Source organism: Dermochelys coriacea, chromosome 15 (assembly GCF_009764565.3).
Source record: "Dermochelys coriacea isolate rDerCor1 chromosome 15, rDerCor1.pri.v4, whole genome shotgun sequence".
Classification (NCBI taxonomy): Eukaryota; Metazoa; Chordata; order Testudines; family Dermochelyidae; genus Dermochelys; species Dermochelys coriacea.
In genome coordinates, this window is record NC_050082.1 from 20,541,330 (window position 1) to 20,561,234 (window position 19,905).

Genomic DNA, 19,905 nt, shown 5'->3' on the forward strand with positions numbered 1-19,905 from the left:
CTAAATGTTTTTGGAAGGAAATGTGACAATGACAGTCCACTTGTTGCTGGTAACAAGGGTGCTTTAGGTTGGTAGTCTTATCCAAGTTTAAAAAACAGTGTCAGTAATAACTATGTACATAAACATGCAAGTTGAGGAATAAATGAAATGCTTCACTTTATTAAGAAACCAAAAATACAAAACTGATGGATTCATGTACTTAATTGAACACTACTGAAAATTATTTCCCTTAAACACTTCCATTTTGGTGTGTATAAGTGCCAGTAAATTTAGTGTTAAAGTTGACATTTTCCACTATCTGTGCTGCAATAAGCTATTTTCAAATTTAGAACTTGGTGCAGTTTGGTAAAGACTTATGTACTTCAGTCAAGCATGGAATTAGACTCAAGTTTTAACTAATTGTAACTCTTCAGTGGAAAGTGAGTTACAATGCTCAGCGAAGAGCCCATTTCACTGTATACACTGAGGAACACTCAGCCTTAACTATAGCAGAACACTAGCGCTGCTATAATTTGTACATCACTTAATATAAACAGGTGCGTTGACTACTAGTTTCTGGTTGCTATAGCATGGAGCCCTCTGAATTTCAAAGTTCATTTTAATAGATCAATCTTCAGTTCTGGTTTGCAATTTAGTTTTTTTTTTAAAAAAGGCAGCATGGAGGTTGAGCTTGGTACTGTATTCCTAGAATAAGAATCTCAGCAGGCAGTATCTGTATTTCAAATTCAGCCTTTAACAGGTTTAGACCTGCATTTTAAACTTGTTTCAATCCATTTACACTTGCCAATCCTTCAGGAACTGTCTACATGGTAGGGTAATGTGCACAAGGGGGTGATTTTAAAAAGCATATTAACACATGCAGTAGTTGGCCCATGTCAACCATGCTTGTACACATTTAAAGTTCCCTGGTGTACACACCAGGCAACTTTTTGTGTGCACAAGCATGGTCTACGCAGACTAATCCCCCCCAAGCACACTATTTTAACCTGTAGACAAACCTTCAGATGTTCACTGCTTTTGTTTTCCCTAGTTAAGATACACTTCGGGGTTTTAAAAGTCAGTGTTTAAATCAGGTAGGCTTCAAGCAGCTTGTAAGAGCTTACTAGATTACCTTTTAATTTACTACTTGTTGCATACCTATTCCAAGTGTGAAAAATCAAATTAACATTCAATACTATATTAGCATCTATTCAAAGGATAGAAGACATTTAAATTACTCCTAGCAATGCATGAAAGTTCACTTGTTTAGATATTTGAAATACAACTTTATTATGATCTAAACAAAAAAAGAATGGGAATGACAGTAACAAACAAGATTTACCACTGAATACTTTGATGTGACTGCAGCAGTCTTAGTTAGATTTGAAACTCAAGGGGGAAGTAATTGCAGTCCAAAAAAACAGCTAGATATGCAGGTCCAAAATATGAAGGAATTTTTTTTTTTTTTTTAAACTGCCACATTCACTCCGAAGCCCATTCATCTCTCAGCATCCCAAAGATTAAGCACATGTTCTGCTCAGCTAGATAATAAAGTGGCAAACACGCTGCACCACTGACATCACAGGACAGTTGCCTATAAAACTAGACTTCTGACGCTGGGCTCCAGCTTCATCCCTTACAGGTCATCATCTTCATCTGGCAGGGCAGTGGTCTGAGCAATCTGAAACAGATAAAATTATATTTACAACTAGTTATAGAGTTTGAACTCCTTATAGCAGTTGATTTCTCAGGCATCAATGTTAGAGAAAAGGACAAACATTTGCAACTCTGTACCATTTTATTATAGCAGTTACCTGTAAGTCTTGCTCATACTGTGCTGCCAATGCTGGGTCCATAACAACCTCTGGGGGTGCAAGAGCAGGCATGGCAACAAACTCCAAGTTGGGATCTCCAATTAGCTTCCTGGCAAGCCAGAGGAAGGGCTTCTCAAAGTTGTAGTTACTCTTAGCGGAGATATCATAGTACTGCAAAAGAGAGTACACACTCACGAAATATGTTAACACATTTACTGTTGGAAAGTCAGACCTTGTTATACTGCTAAGTTTGGCTCTGACCAGCATCTCAACTGCAAGGTCTTCACCTGCTTTACTCCCAGTGATTTTTGCCAAGCTAAAGTGGTTTGGCACACGATAGAAACAGGCCACCAAACAGTCCCGTAACAAAAAGCAAGACAAGACAAGACATTTCAGTTGTCTATCAAGGCATCAGATTTCTGGACCTAAACCTCGATTTTTATTGTAGTAAGAATCTGTTTTTATTTTTCTTAAGTGCACAAGACTTTGTGAAGAGCTCCACTCTGAACACATTCACATTTGACTGCTCTGAATTTTTATCAAATTCTAATGAACGTTATGGTTCCCTTTTCACTGTATTAAAAGCTTTAAATCAAGATTGAAGTCAGGGTCCTACATCTCAGGCAGAAGTCAATATTAGTCCTAATGAAGGGAATATAACACCTTTAACCTCCTATCTGCATCAATTGTTAAGATCCTCAATTCTTTTCTTATGGAAAAAAAGAAGCGATCTGATGTTTTACTGCATTTATAGTTAGCTATCATTGGTAATGAGAAATGCGTAAGTGCTCAGCATTGCATTTTACCTTCAAAATAAAAGGACTGCAATAGTACTGTTTAGGTCAATAGACTAAAATCAAAACATAAGATTCCTGAAAACAGTCAGCCATCATACCTGAAGATTCTTCTTCCTGTGGAAGACAATTGACTTTGCCTTGACTTTTCTGTCCTTAATATCCACTTTGTTGCCACACAACACTATAGGGATGTTTTCACATACTCGTACCAGATCTCTATGCCAGTTAGGTACATTCTTGTATGTAACTCTTGATGTTACATCAAACATGATGATGGCACACTGAGCTGAAAGATAAATAATATGAAAGCTTGAATTTATTGAAGTGTATACTAGCGCTGGATGAAAGATATATGAATGGGTGGTCCTCCTGTAAATACAACCCTCAGTTTGTCCACTCTATTTCACACTTCTAATTTTCTGCCTAAGAATTCTGTCAGGATACCTCCTGCTTAACAAGCAAAAAGAATATAGGAGTTCCTTAGGCCAGCCCAGGATTATTTGCCTGCTCACATCTTAGGACCCAATCCTACAAATGCTAAGGCACCCAGTAATTTTATTCATGCAAGTAATCCTATTGAAAACCATGGTATTACGTGGATAGGGCACACACAGAGGCTTCCCCAAGAAGTTTGATTTGCCCAAATATTTATCAAAAACATGATTCAAGTAGGTGTAAACCAGTCTCAGACAACCTATCCTGGTCTTGAGCTACTTGAGAGCTTATGGTACGTATCTCAGGATGACCTTGTGTCTCCCACCCTAGTCCAAGGAGCTTTTCAAAGAACAAAGAGGCCAGACTTTGCTCCTCATATTTCTAAAGGCAGGTAAGAGGACAAACTCTTTAAAGATGTTCTGCAAAGAATTAAATACACTCAACTGAGTCAAATACATAAGGAATTTAGAAAAATTTAAAGGGAAAAAACTCCTGTTTAATGCAGTTTCCAATTCTCTTTAAGGGGGCAATTTAAGCCTGACAAGCGATTTCTTGATTAGTTTGTTATGCCATTTAACTTTACTGGAAAGTTCCACAGATTATTAGAAAACAATATACAGAATAGCGTGACTACTTCCTCATGCTGACATGGCTACAATTTGCTTAGGGCAGGATGCTCTTTTTTTGTACAGCTATTGTCATATTTCTGACCCCTCCCTGTAAAGTTATGGTGGAGTTACCGTAAATATTGTGCAGTTTTACACTTACCCTGAATATAATAACCATCCCGCAGACCACCAAATTTCTCCTGACCAGCCGTGTCCCATACATTAAATTTAATAGGGCCTCTGTTAGTGTGGAACACCAGAGGATGGACTTCAACACCCAGTGTAGCTGCAATTAAAACATTAAAATTTAGAAACTGCTTATGTAATATTTGAAACTAGTACTAGAATTCTCCAAGTGTTTAAACATACCTACATACTTCTTTTCAAATTCACCAGTCAAATGACGTTTTACAAATGTTGTTTTACCAGTACCACCATCACCAACCAAGACAAGCTGTTGAAAGATTTCAGAAAACAAATCAAGCCAAACACATTTTAAAGTCTCTTTATATAAAATATATCAATCTCCCCTGTTTTTTCCACCAAATGCATCCGATGAAGTGAGCTGTAGCTCACGAAAGCTTATGCTCTAATAAATTTGTTAGTCTCTAAGGTGCCACAAGTACTCCTTTTCTTTTTGCAAATACAGACTAACACGGCTGCTACTCTGAAACCTTTATAAAACTACTGTCACCTATTAACCACTTTTAGGTAATTTTTAATTAAAACACAAATCCTACAAATTTCTCCATATAGGGGGATTACATTGTTTTGGGTTTTTTTTAAGTTACAAGCTACCTAAAAGCAGTTAATGGCCAACTTGTTATATATTTCATTCTTTGACATTACCTCAATTTCAAGTTGCCTTATGCAACACCACATAGCTTTCAATGAAAAGAAAAGTGTTAAATTTGGTTCTATCAGTTAGAGATTATTAAATCCAGATAAAAGAACATTCTAGATTTGGCCTTAGAGTGCAGGTTCTTTAAGAACATCTTTTTAGAATGTTGTTATCAGATCCAATTTTTTGAAAAATTGAAATGGTTCTATACAAGACCCTCTTACAGTGCTTGTAATTCAAACACTACAAGTGTTGGGCAAGCACATTAGAGCCACAGCATGAAGTTGACTTGCATTGTCCAAACCAAGAAATATGCAACAGTATTTGAGTTTTAGAAAAGAAAAAACTATTTACCTTTCCTAGTGTTTAATAGGGCATTAGATAATAAATAAAAAAGACAACCACGAACACCCAAGATTTATACACACTCTCTCAGACTCGTTGCTATAACACTGCACTAAACAGCAAACTACCTCAAATGAAGAAAAGGAGTACTTGTGGCACCTTAGAGACTAACAAATTTATTAGAGCATAAGCTTTCGTTAGCTACAGCTCACTTCATCAAGGAATGCATCCGATGAAGTGAGCTGTAGCTCACGAAAGCTCTAAGGTGCCACAAGTACTCCTTTTCTTTTTGCGAATACAGACTAACACGGCTGCTACTCTGAAACCTACCTCAAATGAGTTTTTCCTGCCATCTAACGTTTCCACACAACACAGGAAAGAAATGGTAAGTTAGGAGACTACCTCAAAGCAAAAAAGTGACAAAGGAACTAGGGAGAGGAAGCATTTGGAAGTACTTTTAATTCATAATCGGCTTAGATTTTATGTTGCGCACCACAACGATTTTAAAAGTTTAAACAAACTACAATTCGAATTAGGAACAACAGCTAACATGCCTGGCATAATGGAAATTCACTCTAGGCCCTAGCTTGTGGAAACTTACTGTACAATGGTAAGTAGAGTAAAAACCTCCGCTCCAAACCCACGGCTGCGCTAACGCCAGCCAGGAACCATACATGAAGCTGCGCCAGCGAGTCAGACCTGCCCGCACAAGGCCAGCTCCTTACCTTAAACTGCACTTGGGGCTCTCCTTGGGCGGCCATGCTGGGTCTGCGGGAGAAATGGCAGCGTGAGCGCTCAGCCCGCCAGACAGCGCAGGGTCCGGTGCTCTGCGCTGCGGTCACCAGCCGCCTCCGGCGCGGAGGCCCGGGCTCCTCCCAGCCCGCCAACTGCCCGCGTGGTCCCGGCCCCATTCATCGGGACAGGAAGCGCCGCGCCGCATGGGGCGCGAGAATGAGCGATAATGGCGGCCGCACGCCCCCGCCCCTAGAGAGGGAGCCGCCTGAACCCCGCTTTCGCCAGGCCCGATACGGGGGGACTGAACCACGGGGCCTGCAAGGCGCCCCCAGGGGGAGACGAGCTTGGACTCGCCCCCGGGGGTGCCCGTCCCAGTTCCCGCCTTCCGCGCCGAGCCAACATCCCCCCGCTGAGGGGAGACCATCTCGGTGCCTATCAAGCGTCGGCCCGGGCCTGGGACTCCGGAGGGGCCCAACCTGCCTGCCGCTCCCCCACCCCCTGCAACGGGCCGCGCGGCCTCCCAGCGCCACGATGACGGAGCAGCGCGCGCCACTTCCCCTCCCCCCCTGCGGGTACCCAGGCCGCATCAGGCCCCTGCTCGGCTCCTCCAGCCAGGCCTCTCCCGCCTTATCTGGCGAACGGGCCCAGACGCCCCCTCGCGAAAGAAAGGAGACGGGAGCGGCCCCCGGCCAGGCCTCACCTCCCCCCCGCCGCCCCGTTCCTAGGCGGCGACCGGCGACTACCATCCCCCTCGCTCATCCCTCTACCCCTTCCTAAGCCCATCCCACTTCCCTCGAGCCCTACGGGGAAAGGGAGGAGGCCTGGCCCCGTTACCTTCCCGAGACGTCTCTCGGTGTCGCTCCCCTCAGTGACTAGGCGCTGGGAAGATGGCGGAAGCGCGGTTCAAATACCCGGAGTGCGACGCCGCGCGGACACAGGGAGAGGAGGGAGTGGTCTAGCGTCACGTGATAGCGGGATCGGGGGAGGGGGGCGGTGAGTTCCCTCCCTCCGACCGCGCGCGCCGCTTCCGGAGGCGTTTTTCTAACCGCCGTTGGAATGCTGGGAGACCACGCGCAAGCGTTACGTTAGTTGCACAGAGCGAAAAGGGAATCAATCGCTCTTCCGGGTCTAGAAACGCGGGAATCGAGACGCTCGCGCCCCGCCCACGCGGCGTGACGTAGAACGCTCGCTCTGGTCCTGGGCTCGCTCGCGGCCCGTGCAGAGAACCCGGGCGTGCGGCGTTTGCCCCCCGCCTCCACATTCCTTCTTCCGCTCCACGCCCCCTCCCTAAAAAGCGTCCTCGGCGGAGCGGGGTCCTCCTCAGCCTTTCTGCGTCCGCCAGGGTGGGGGGCTGAGCGCGCTTCGCCGTTCCCGCCCTCAAAGGGCCTCGTGTGCACAACCCAACCCTGAGGGGGGACCAGCCCCCCCCGTTCTACAAGCAGCCCCGCCCTTCGGGCTGTTATTAGCTCCCGGTCCGGCGCTAAATCCGGAGCGTAGACGATGGAGATGGAGGAGCCCGGTGGCGAGGGGAGGCGCTCTACCACACCTGGCCGCCTCGCAGACTCTAATTAGAAGCAGCAAAAGGACTTAACTGGGAGTAACAACTTCAGGATCTGGCCCCTTGTGTCCCAGATGGAGAGATTACACATGCCGCTGAAGTGAGCTGTAGCTCAGGAAAGCTTATGCTCTAATAAATTTGTTAGTCTCTGAGGTACCACAAGTCCTCCCCTTCTTTTTGCGGATACAGACTAACCCGGCTGCTACCCTGAAACGTGCCTTTTTATCATCTTCACCGTTGGAGTTACTGTTCTTTTCCATGTTCTGGTTTGCTTTCCCCAGGAATGTATGTGTAAATAAAGCAAAACCTGTTTAGTGGAGTGGTTTGCACATCAGATATGTCTACACTATGAAAGTAGGTCGAATTTTTAGAAGTCGTTTTAATATCGTGGATTGTGCGTGTCCCCACACAAAATGCTCTAAGTGCATTACCTCAGCGGAGTGCTTCCACAGTACCGAGGCTAGTGTTGACTTCTGGAGCGTTGCACTGTGGGAGCTATCGCACAGTTCCCGCAGTCTCTGCCGCCCATTGGAATTCTGGGTTGAGATCCCAATGCCTGATGGGGCAAAAACATTGTCGCAGGTGGTTCTGGGTACATGCCATCATGCATCAGTTCCCTCCCTCCGTGAAAGCAACGGCAGACAATCATTTCATGCCTTTTTTCCCTGGGTTACCACGGCAAGCATGGAGCCCGCTCAACTCACTGTCACCATACGTCTCCTGGCTGCTGGCAGACACGGTACTGCATTGCTACACAGCAGCAGCTCATTGCCTTGTGGTAGCAGACAGTGTAATAGGCCTGATAACCGTTGTCATCATGTCCTAGGTGCTTTTGGCTGCATCAGTGTGGTCAGTCAGGAGCACCTGCGCAGACGCGGGCACAGGGATGTAAATAGGAGTGACTCGACCAGGTAATTCTCTTTAGTCCTGCCGGCAGTCGTATTGCACCGTCTTCTGTCGAGTAGCCAGGAGATGAGGATGGTTAGCAGTCCTACTGCACTGTTTGCTGCCAGCCTAAGATGTAAAAGATAGATGGAGTGGATCAAAACAAGAAATAGACCACATTTGTTTTGTATTCATTTGTTCCTCCTTTCCTCCCTCCATGAAATCAACGGCTGACAGTTGTTTCAGTGAGGTCTGTCAGGGGCACCTTCAAAAGTTTAATGGAGATTTAGTCCTGCCTAGAATACCAGGGGGAGGGATAGCTCAGTGGGTTGAGCACTGGCCTGCTAAACCCAGGATTTTGAGTTCAATCCTTGAGGGGGCTATTCTGTGCGACAGTTGTTTTTGTTTCTCCTTGATGTAAAGTCCCCCCCTTTGCTGATTTTAATTCCCTGTAAGCCATGTTGTCAGTCGCCCCTCCCTGCGTCAGAGCAACGGCAGACAATCCTTCTGCACCTTTTTTCCGTGCAGATGCCATACCGCGGCAAGCATGGAGCCCGCTCAGATCACATTGGCAATTAGGAGCACATTAAATACCATGCACATTATCCAGCAGTATATGCAGCACCAGAACCTGGCAAAGCGAAACCGGATGAGTAGGTGATGTCAGCACGGTGACGAGAGTGATGAGGACATGGACACAGACTTCTCTCAAAGCACGGGCCCTGGCAATATGCGCATCATGGTGCTAATGGGGCAGGTTCATGCCGTGGAACGCCAATTCTGGGCCCAGGAGACAAGCACAGACTGGTGGGACCGCATCGTGTTGCAGGTCTGGGACGATTCCCAGTGGCTGCGAAATTTTCGCATGCGTAAGGGCACTTTCATGGAACTTTGTGACTTGCTTTCCTCTGCCCTGAAGTGCAAGAATACCAAGATGAGAGCAGCCCTCACAGTTCACGAGTGAGTGGCAGCTTGTAACACCAGACAGCGGTTAGTCGGGAATCAATTTGGAGTGGGCAAATCTACTGTGGGCGTTGCTGTGATGCAAGTAGCCAACGCAATCAAAGATCTGCTGATATCAAGGGTAGTGAGTCTGGGAAATGTGCAGGTCATAGTGGATGGCTTTGCTGCAACGGGATTCCCCAACTGTGGTGGGGCGACAGATGGAACCCATATCCCTATCTTGGCACCAGAGCACCAAGCCAGCAAGTACATAAAACACAAGGGGTACTTTTCAATGGTGCTGCAAACACTGGTGGATCACAAGGGACGTTTCACCAACATCAGCGTGGGATGGCCAGGAAAGGTACATGATGCTCGCATCTTCAGGAACTCTGGTCTGTTTCAAAAGCTGCAGGAAGGGACTTTCTTCCCAGACCAGAAAATAACTGTTGGGGATGTAGAAATGCCTATAGTTATCCCTGGGGACCCAGCCTATCCCTTACTGCCATGGCTCATGAAGCCATACACAGGCAGCCTGGACAGTACTCAGGAGCTGTTCAACTACAGGCTGAGCAAATGCAGAACTACAGGCTGAGTAAAATACATTCATGCATTCTTTATTAATTCATCACACAAATAGGGGGATAACTGCCAAGGTAGCTTGGAAGGGGTTGGGGAGGAGGGAAGGACAAGGCCACACTGCACTTTAAAACTTAAAAAGTTATTGAATGCCAGCCTTCTGTTACTTGGGCAATCCTCTGGGGTGGAGTGGCTGGGTGGCCGGAGGCCCCCCCACCGCGTTCTTGGGCGTCTGGGTGAGGAGGCTATGGAACTTGGGGAGGAGGGCGGTTGGTTACACAGGAGCGTTAGCGGTGGTCTGTGCTCCAGCTGCCTTTCCTGCAGCTCAATCATACGCTGGAGCATATTAGTTTGATCTTCCAGCAGCCTCGGCATTGAATCCTGCCTCCTGTCATCACGCTGCCGCCACCTATCATCTTCAGCCCACCACTTACTCTCTTCAGCCCGCCACCTCTCCTCACGTTCATGCGGTGCTTTCCTGCACTCTGACATTGTCTGCCTCCATGCATTTGTCTGTGCTCTGTCAGTGTGGGAGGACAGCATGAGCTCAGAGAACATTTCATTGCGACTGCGTTTTTTTCACCTTCTAATCTTCGCTAGCCTCTGGGAAGGAAAAGATCCTGTGATCCTTGAAACACATGCAGCTCGTGGAGAAAAAAAAAAGGACAGTGGTATTTAAAAAGACACGTTTTATAGAACAATGGGTACACTCTTTCACCGTAAACCTTGCTGTTAACATTACATACATAGCACATGTGCTTTCGTTACAAGGTCGCACTTTACCTCCCCCCACCGCATGGCTAACCCCTCCCCCATTCCCCCTCCCCCCACCACATGGCTAACAGCAGGGAACATTTCTGTTCAGCCACAGGCAAACAGCCCAGCAGGAATGGGCACCTCTGAATGTCCCCTTAAGAAAAGCACCCTATTTCAACCAGGTGACCATGAATGATATCACTCTCCTGAGAATAACACAGAGAGATAAAGAACAGATGTTGTTTGAATGCCAGCAAACATACACTGCAATGCTTTGTTCAGCAATGATTCCTGACTACGTGCTACTGGCCTGGTGTGGTAAAGTGTCCTACCATGGTGGACGGAATAAGGCTGCCCTCCCCAGAAACCTTTTGCAAAGGCTTTGGGAGTACATCCAGGAGAGCTTTATGGAGATGTCCCTGAAGGATTTCGGCTCCAGACACATTAACAGACTTTTCCATTAGCTGTACTGGCCACAAATGCCAGGGCAAATTAATCATTAATCACGCTTGCTTTTAAACAATGTATACTATTTTAAAAGGTACACTCACCAGAGGACCCTTCTGTGCCTGGCAGGTCCGGGAGGCAGCCTTGGGTGGATTTGGGGGTACTGGCTCCAGGTCCAGGGTTAGAAACAGTTCCTGGCTGTCGGGAAAACCGGTTTCTCGGCTTGCTTGCTGTGAGCTATCTTTCTCGTCCCCAAAACCTGCTTCTGTGTTGCCTCCCACTCCATTGACAGAGTCAAAGCACATGGTTGGGGTAGTGTTAGCTGAACCCCCTAAAATGGCATGCAGCTCATCACAGAAGCGACATGTTTGGGGCTCTGACCCGGAGCAGCCGTTTGCCTCTCTGGTTTTCTGGTAGGCTTGCCTCAGCTCCTTAAGTTTCACGCGACACTGCTTCAGGTCCCTGTTATGGCCTCTGTCCTTGATGCCCTGGGAGATTTTGACAAATGTTTTGGCATTTCGAAAACTGGAACGTAGTTCTCATAGCATGGATTCCTCTCCCCATACAGTGATCAGATCCCGTACCTCCCGTTCGGTCCATGCTGGAGCTCTTTTGCAATTCTGGGACTCCGTCATGGTCACTTCTGCTGATGAGCTCTGCACTCACCTGCAGCTTGCCACGCTGGTCAAACAGGAACTGAGATTCAAAAGTTCAAGGGCCTTTTCCTGTCTACCTGGCCAGTACATCTGAGCTGAGAGTGCTGTCCAATGTCACAATGGAGCACTCTGGGATAGCTCCTGGAGGCCAATACCATCAAATTGGGTCCACACTACCCCAAATTCGACCCGGCAAGGCCGATTTCAGTGCTAATCCCCTTGTCGGGGGTGGAGTAAAGAAATCGATTTTAAGAGTCCTTTAAGTCGAAAAGGGCTTCGTCATGTGGATGAGTGCAGGGTTAAATTAATTTAACACTGCTAAATTCGACCTCAACTCCTAGTGTAGACCAGGCCTGAGAGAGCTCGTTTCCCACATTCAAAGCTTAGCAGGATCAGTTCTACCAGTCATTAACTTCTATGTAGTTTAAGGGGTTTTCCTTAAGATTATGGACATCAAAAGGCCCATCATCAAAGATCCGACAGCAACCTTTTAAATGTTTATTGGTTTTCCCATAGGTCTGTGGCTAAAATATGCTCTCCTTGTCTTATTCTTTGCAATAGTTAGATGACATATTCCTACTTGAGAGATAGCACCACTTTAGCATTTCTATAATTTATTAAGTGGTTCAGATCCTTTGTGCGATTAAACATAATCTATTATTTATTGTTGGTTTTCTATGTAGATAATTTTCATATAACATGTACTGAGTTTAAGATGAAGGTTTTAAAAGCCTTGTACTATTTGTTGCCATTTCCATGTATTTAAAATGGTATTGTAAATGCAAAGTGTTACTGATGATTTCCTTTGGTAAAGAATTACAGAGCTTGTTCCCCTACAGTAGTTTTTCTCGTTGCTTCTAGAGGTCAAGAAGGAATTGGTTTTAAAGGTTTTTTTAATCACGTTCAGTATACATAGCTTTTTTCACTATAAATTCTTTCAGGACAGCAGAATTCTTTATAAAGCACTCCTCCCCTGTACCAAATGATCGTTTGAGTCACATCTTTCTTCCTTAAAACTAAGTATGCCTGTAGGAGCTAAGTATTTAATAACAGAAATCCATAATAATAAATTGCATAAACTTTATAGCAGCTTTTAACAAGAATACAGAAAACTTTTCAGTCTGTACCTTTATTTGTATGGTGGTTAAATGCAGATTTTATGAGTTTCTAAATACTGGTCCAGAGTAATTAGTAAACGTTGTTTGACTTCAAACAGAGTCATTGAATGATGTTCTAACTGAGCTAATTCAATGATCTGAAATGCTTTAGAAATACCGTGAATACAGTTCAGGATCTTAGTTAACAGAAGGTGTGTCAATTTAGGATTATATGTATGTAAAAAAGAGAAAGAGAAAGAGAGAAAAATTTGGGTGTATTAAAATATATATATTACATTTTGTCAAGTAATACATACAGAGAGCACAGAAGGCTTCCTTAAGGCTATCTCTACACTTGGAGCTGCGGTGTGTGATTCCCAGCTTACATACCTGCACTAGCTCTACTCGAGGTCCTGTGCTAACATTAGCAGTGTAGCCAGGGTGGCAGGTTGGACTAGCCAACCTAGTACACATGCAGGGAGTCCAGTGGGATAAATACACAGGGCTGCTAGCCCAAGATGCCTCCTATGCTACCCCAGCTACATTGTGCTATTGTTAGCACACTACTTCAAGTTGAGAGACCTGGGAATTTCTACATATGGATACAGCCTGATTGGGGTGGGTGGGGGAGAGAGAAATACAGTAGCATGGATTTGGAAAAGGAAGACCATTTGTCTATGAATAGGAACAGAGAAAGTACCATACTTCTTCAATCTCTGTCTAGGCCATTATTTTGTCTCTGACAATGGCCAATTCTAAATGGTTCAGAGGATTGAATGAGAACCCTGCTAGAGGCAGTTGTAGGATAATCTGTCCTCAGATTAGATCCACAAAGAGATTTAAGTCCCAAAATTTATATCCTCAAAATTTCCCACACTCAGCTGCTGTTTAACCCTCGGGGGCACCTACATTTCCTGAGCAGTTGAGTTTCTGCCAATAAGAAAGGTGCCTAAATTTCTTTTGGTGGGGATGTGCAAAGCTGCCTAAATCCTGACACTGCTGAGCAAATCAGTGCCCAGGGGCAGGTCTACACTACAGGGTTAAGTCGACCTAAGTTACGCAACTGCAGCTACATAGTTTAGCTCAACTTATTGTCGTGTCTGCACCACGCTGGGTTGACAGGAAAAACTCTCCGGTCGACTTACCTTCAGCTTCTTGTTTCGGTGGAATACCAGAGTCAATGGGAGACTGATCTGTGGTCGATTTAGCAGGTCTTCACTAGACCCACTAAATTGATCCACGGTAAGTGTAGACATGCCCTAAGACATAGCAAGATCCTTAACCTAGGTGTTCTCTCACCTATCTAGCCTAATCCAATAAGTGTGTCCAGATGCCACCTACTAGATCAGGCATCACCCAAAACATGCTGCCACACCCTACCTTACACATTCTAGCCTAATGGTAGAGCACTCACCTGGGATGTGGGAGAGTCAGCTTTGAATCCCCACTCTTTCTGATTTGGAGCAGGGACTTGAACCCAGTTTTCCCATCAGGATGCCCTAACCACCAGGCTTTAAAGTAAGATGGGTTGGATTATTTTCATTCTCTCCTGTTGGAGCTATTCCATTTTGTGTAAAATACTTACAAATATTCATTGGAGCTGGGCCTGGAGTCATTCCGACTCTCTTTCTGGCCCAATGAATTAGGTGGGGGAATTTGAACCCACATCCTGGGTGAGTGCAGTAACGACTGAACAAGAGGAAACCACTTCATTTTGTGGGAAGAGCTGAGCTGGCTTAGACATCTAAATATAGGTGAGGGTTCACTCATGTGAATCTCAAGTGGAGGAAGGCACCTCCTACCTGTCCAGAGTTTAGATACCCCTTTCCTCAGAATTTCCCACTAGCTAAACTTGCTAGGTTTTGTGAACTCCAGTCTTAGCCACCTCACTCCCCTTTCATTGTATAAAGAGGCTGGTACCTAATTCATCACTGTGCAGTCTATCAGGAAGCAAGGCACCTACATGTTAGATGTTTCAAAACTGAAGCTAAAGGCTTAATCAATGCTGGGGGTGGGAGGGATTAAACTGGAATCATTTGACACATTTTATTTAACTGGCAGTACATAACTATCAGTAATGGCATACAGACAGAACAGCTGTGTCTTGCTGTTGTTCACATCTGTCAGCACCCAGGACATGAGGCATCAGAGTACTGGGTCAAAACCCAAATCAGGGTATGTCTACACAGCAACTAAACACCCACAGCTGGCCCATGCCAGCCAACTAGGGTTTGTGGGGCTTGGGCTGCCAGGCTGTTTCATTGTTGTGCAGATCAGTGATTCTCAATTAGGGTTACGCAGACATCTTCCAGGGGGTACATCAACTAATCTAGATGTTTGCCTGGTTTTAAAACAGGCTACATAAAATGCACTAGCAAAGTCAGTACATGCTAAACTTTCATACAGACACTGACTTGTTTATACTCCTCTGTATACTATATGCTGAAATGTAAGTACAATATTTATATTCCAATCAACGTACTTTATAGTTATGTGGTAAAAAATGAGAAAGTAAGCAATTTTTCAGTAATAGTGTGCTGACGTTTTTGTATTATTATGTCTGATTCTGTAAGCAAGTAGTTTTTAAGTGAGGTGAAACTTGGGGGTACACAAGACAAATCAGACTCCTGAAAGGGGTACAGTACTCTGGAAAGGTTGAAAACCACCTGTGTAGATGTCTGGGCTTGGGCTGGGGCCCAGGTTCTAGGACCCTGTGAAATGGGAGGATCCTACAGCTCAGGCTCCAGCCTGAGCCCAGATATCTACAAGGCACCATTCTATGCATCCGATGAGGTGGGCTGTAGCCCACAAAAGCTTATGCTCAAATAAATTTGTTAGTCTCTAAGGTGCCACAAGTACTCCTGTTCTTTTAGCCCAAGTCCTACAAGCCTAAATCAGCTGGCATAGGTCAGCCATGGGTTCTTCTTTGCTAGTTAGATATACCCTCAGAGTCCAAGGTCAGAGTCAGAAGTTACAGATCAGAGCTGAGAGTCAAAACAAGGTTACCTGGAATGAGGCAAGGCAAAACAAGGCACTATCACAGTCATGGATTAAATATTTTGAGCAGCCAGTCACTAAATTGTTGCTGTGGCTGATCTTAACAGCTGTCCTGCTGACTCTTCCAACCAATCACACAGTGTAGCCAATTAGGCAGCCTACTACTAGCTGCCCTCCTTAGGTTACCTGGAGACTGACTAGATTGCAGGCTTGATTCATGACAGCATCACTGTGTACACATACTGGCAGCTTGCTGTTTAATAAGCATGTGGTGTTCTTGGAGAATATCTGATGATCCTTTGCTTTGCTGTCGAGCAGGGTGCATTATTGGAATTTTCTCACTGGGCATTGTGAGATGCATAGCAGAAGCCAAAAAGGTTGAAAAAAACCTGAAAAATTTTTTTTCATGTTTCCGCTGTCTCTGCCCCATGATTCCTTTCAGAGTGAGTTAGTGCTATTGGCCAGCGTCAACCCAACAATGTTCCAGCTGCAATGCTGGCAACTGTGAATATGCAGAAGCCGCTTGGGTTGTATTTCAGCACTCAAAGCTGGACAATTTGGCATTAGACTTCGCTGGCTGCAACAAGCAGATGTGGTGGTGGCAGCAGCAGCAGCAGCTTCAGTGGAGCAGAGGAAGCAGGACAAGGATGAAGAAGATGAGGAGCAGACCAAGCAACTAATACTACAGGAGCAGTTTGTAGAGCAGCTTCATGCCATGCAGTGCCATTTCTGGGGTTGGGAAACCAGCATCAAATGGTGGGAAAGAATTGCTCTGCAGGCTTGGGATGACCAGCAGTGGCAAGAGAATTTCAGGATGAGAAGGGCAATCTTTTTTGAGATACATGCTGAACTAGCCCTGGAGCTGCAGAAGCAGCAGCCTACCAACATGTGGTGCACCACACCTGTGGAGAAACGGTTACCATTGCCATCTGGAAGCTGGCCATCCCTTGAATGCTACTGGTCTGTAGCCAGCCGGTTTGCAAGGGGAGATCAACTATTGGAGCCATTGTCATGCAGGTATGTGATGCCACAGAAGAGGTACTGTTGCATCTGGTTCTAAAACTTGGTAACGCTCAGGAGTTTACTGATGGCTTTGCATGCATGTGGTTCCCAAACTGTATTGGGGCAACTGATGGGACCCATGTGCCTATTATTCCTCTCCCGCCCCCTCAGAATTTATAAACAGAGAGATGTATTTCTCCGTGGTGTTCTGTGATGGGATGTTCACCCCATGCTAGCCTGGGAAAGGTAAATGAGGCTGAGGAGGGGCTAGTTTACCAGATAGGACACACCTTAGGGGAATGAAGTGGCCTAAGTAAACCATATTGATGATGGAGCCCAGTTGAGAAGGATCAGGTGGGGTTAGTATAAAGCCAGGAAGTTGGCAGCAGAAAGGGAGTAGCCCCAGAAAGCAAAAATGACTTCAATGAAATATTGTTTTTCACTATGGTGATAGTAAATGTAGTAATAGCATAGATTCTGGTGTATGTTGGGATACCAGGCAATGAAATGGTGGATAAAACAGCAAAAAAATGCCCTAAAAATGAGGAGGTTGATATAAAGATCAGAATAAACAGGACTTCAAAAGTTTGGTTAAGAGAGAACTTAAGAAGGAATGGCAAGAACAGTGACCTAATGAGACAAAAAGATGAAGGTTCTATGAAATATGTCCTAATCTTGAGGATAATGGTGTACTTGATAGAGGAAGTGAAGTAACTATATTTAGAGCACTAACAGGTCACTGTTATCTGAATTGTAACTTATATTTACTAAACAAGCATAAAGCTGGGTTATGCAATACATGTGAAATCCAAGAAACTGTTGAGCATCTGCTGTGGCAATGCAGGGAGAACTACATACAAAGGAGAGGTTTCAGAGTAGCAGCCATGTTAGATTCTTTATGAAGAACTGAGATGCCTCAAGGTGAAAAAATATTGTCCAAAAGGATCAGTGGGAGTACTGGGCTTTTTTAAGGATACAGTACTGGGGGAGAGGATATAGATTTTTTTGCTTATGTGAAAATGGCAGTAGGTAGGGGTCATAGCCTCACATGCTGAGACTGCTACACTATAAAATGGCAGGAAAAGAAAGAGGCTGCAGTGAGGAAGCCTGCAGCCCCTCTCTGGGTATTAGAGAGGGAAAGGAGGAAACCCAGGAGATCCAGGCCCTGAATGAAGGGTTTACCCAGAAGGGTGGTGGAGCAGTACCCTGAGAAGAGGAATAGGAAAAGGCTCAGGGAAACACCAGCAAGTTGGGATGTTACAGACCTTGGCTGTTAATTACAGGGTCCTTGAGCTAGAACCCAGAAGAGAGGGTAGGCCTGGATTCCCCCTACCAGCCACTGGGGAAGTGGCACAGTCAGATGAATAGATTTGAAGACTGCCTGGGATGGTTTGCCCTGTGGGATACCCAGAAGGGTGGAAATGGATTGTAACCTGGTAAGAGAGCTAAGCCATGAAGAAAGGGAACAACTAAATCATGAAGAGGGAGCATGCTGAGTTCCAGTGAGAGTAAATAAAGGTGGTGTTGGACCTGGATGGCACTAATCCCCTGAACAGCCAGGAAGAAGCACTGTAAGGGTGAGTGGAGCCCATGGCGTGTTCCAAGGGCTGGTTGACCACTGTGGTAGCTTTGCAGACGTAAAGGCAGGGTGATCTGGAAGGCTCCAGGATGCTAGGATCTTTTGGAATTTCACTCTGTTTACCTTAAAGGAGAAAGGACTGTTTGTTCCCAGGATTGCTATGGACATTAATGGTGTAGAGATTGTTCCAGTTATCCTAAGAGATCCATCTTAACCTCTGACTCCCTGGTTAATGAATCTATTCACAGGCCATTTGGACAGAAGAAAGGAACGGTTTAACTTCTGTGTCATAGTTGCAGAACGGTACTGGAGTGTGCATTTGGCCATTTAAAAGAAAGGTAGTGCTGTTTGTAGAATAGGTTAGTAGCCGAAAAAACATTTCTAAGATTAGAATGAGTTGGTTGCTGGAAAAAAGTGCCTAAGATTACAGCAGCATGTTATGTATTGCACAGTATTTGTGAGAGTAAGGGTGAAAGCCTTAACAATGGATGGGAAGCTGAGGTGCAGAAAAGTACCAGCAAGGTGTCCAACAGAAAATGGAAACAAGGTAATATTATCAGGGATACCTGTTGCTTTTACTTTTGAGTATTTTCTGTGTAAAATGTAATGATGACCCTTGAATAATAAAAACCATTAAAATTTAGAAACAATGTGTTTATATTTGGAAACAGAAATAAACCTTCCATTAAAACAATTATGAAACAAACTCAAAGTGATGCAATGTGGTGGAGGGCAGAACACCACAAGGGGAGGGGGCATTCAGGTCACAGGTGAGTATATGCCTTGCAGCTGACGGTTCCTGGTTTTGGGCCTTCTGGTGTTGTGTGCCAAGGCTCAAAGTTATTAGGGGGTGTTTGATGGCTCTAAAGAGCTGAGCTCCTGTCCCAGTTGCAGCTGTTCTCTGCCGAGTTTAGTGTTATGAAAGGATTGGCGTCTGGGAGCACAGCAACAGGGATCTAGCAGGAAGGAGTTGCTGATGTGGCCAGTACCCTGTATTTTCCAGAGGCTACAGAACATGGCTGGGTCCTAGTTTACAGCACTGCATTGCCTTCTGCCCTAACAGCAGCATGTGCTGCAGCAGAGCATTCTGACTCTGAATTGCCTCAGGAAGTTGCCTCGGCATCTCTGTCTTTTGTCATGGCAGTGCTGTCCTGGGCCATTGTAAATCTGTCTTTGGCCACTCCAGTAATCTCTCGGGAGAGCCCCATTTCTCCCCGCCCCCGCCCCCGCCCCCCCCTTGTCAGGCCCAGCCTCCATCTTTCTTTCTTTTTTTTTTTCTATTTTCATTTTTCCTTGGGACTCTGAAATGAGGGCTGCAAGCATTTCATCATGAGGTGTCAGATTTTTCCTCCTCAGGTTAGCCAGCTTCCCACCTTTTTGATAAAGGCCCTCTCCTTTAGGGTCTGAACGCTGAAGGTGCTATGGCTATGGAACTCGGAAAAAACCCGAGTGGTTATTGGTCGTATTTCAAAGAGGCTATCATAGCTTTTTTTGTATATGAATTTCTGACTTTTTCCTCCCTGAGAGTCTTCCCAGGCTTGGGGGAACCTCAGAGGTTGGAAGTGCCTGAGGATGGCTCTTTGGCTTTGCGATTGTGCTTTGGAGGGGAGGGGAAATTGTTGCCAGTTTGGATTTGCAGTTTTGCTTTATATATAGTATTGGAGAGGTGTCTGGGAGTCAGTTGGATAATAATCTCTACATCCACTTTAGGCTATCCTGACTCTCATTGATGTTATATACTAAGGTGGGTGACTAGGAGGCCAAGAATGGTCTTATTCAACAAGGCAAAGGGAAGACCAGCAAGATACCCTGTGAAGTTATTTATCAAGTCCCCTCAGAAATGCTGTAGGAGT

At 45.3% G+C, this 19,905-nt stretch overlaps 1 protein-coding gene across 2 annotated transcripts; it reads right to left on the reverse strand.

Moving 5' to 3' along the window:
- Nucleotides 1-131: 131 nt before the first annotated feature.
- On the reverse strand, nucleotides 132-6,984 carry RAN (RAN, member RAS oncogene family). 2 transcript variants are annotated; one of them, XM_038373730.2, is made up of 7 exons: nucleotides 6,389-6,984; nucleotides 5,545-5,587; nucleotides 4,003-4,087; nucleotides 3,794-3,919; nucleotides 2,689-2,876; nucleotides 1,794-1,964; nucleotides 132-1,660 (listed from the first exon to the last, which is right to left on the reverse strand). In XM_038373730.2, exons 2-7 carry the CDS (start codon nucleotides 5,578-5,580, stop codon nucleotides 1,616-1,618), a joined length of 651 nt encoding a protein of 216 aa, XP_038229658.1. In that variant the 5' UTR covers nucleotides 5,581-5,587; nucleotides 6,389-6,984; the 3' UTR covers nucleotides 132-1,615. The 2 variants fall into 2 exon arrangements, with proteins under 2 accessions (XP_038229658.1, XP_043353828.1); XM_043497893.1 differs by lacking the exons at nucleotides 5,545-5,587; nucleotides 6,389-6,984 and adding exons at nucleotides 4,308-4,947; nucleotides 5,150-5,421 and having other exon boundaries at nucleotides 4,003-4,137.
- Nucleotides 6,985-19,905: the final 12,921 nt, after the last annotated feature.

Coding starts and splice junctions, on each gene's coding strand:
- RAN (XM_038373730.2), bottom strand. CDS start 5,580: ATGGCCGCCCAAGGAGAGCCCCAAGTGCAGTTTAAG. Junction 4,088..5,544: donor AGCCCCAAGTGCAGTTTAAG/GTAAGGAGCTGG, acceptor ATCTTTCAACAG/CTTGTCTTGGTTGGTGATGG. Junction 1,661..1,793: donor AGTATGAGCAAGACTTACAG/GTAACTGCTATA, acceptor TATCTGTTTCAG/ATTGCTCAGACCACTGCCCT.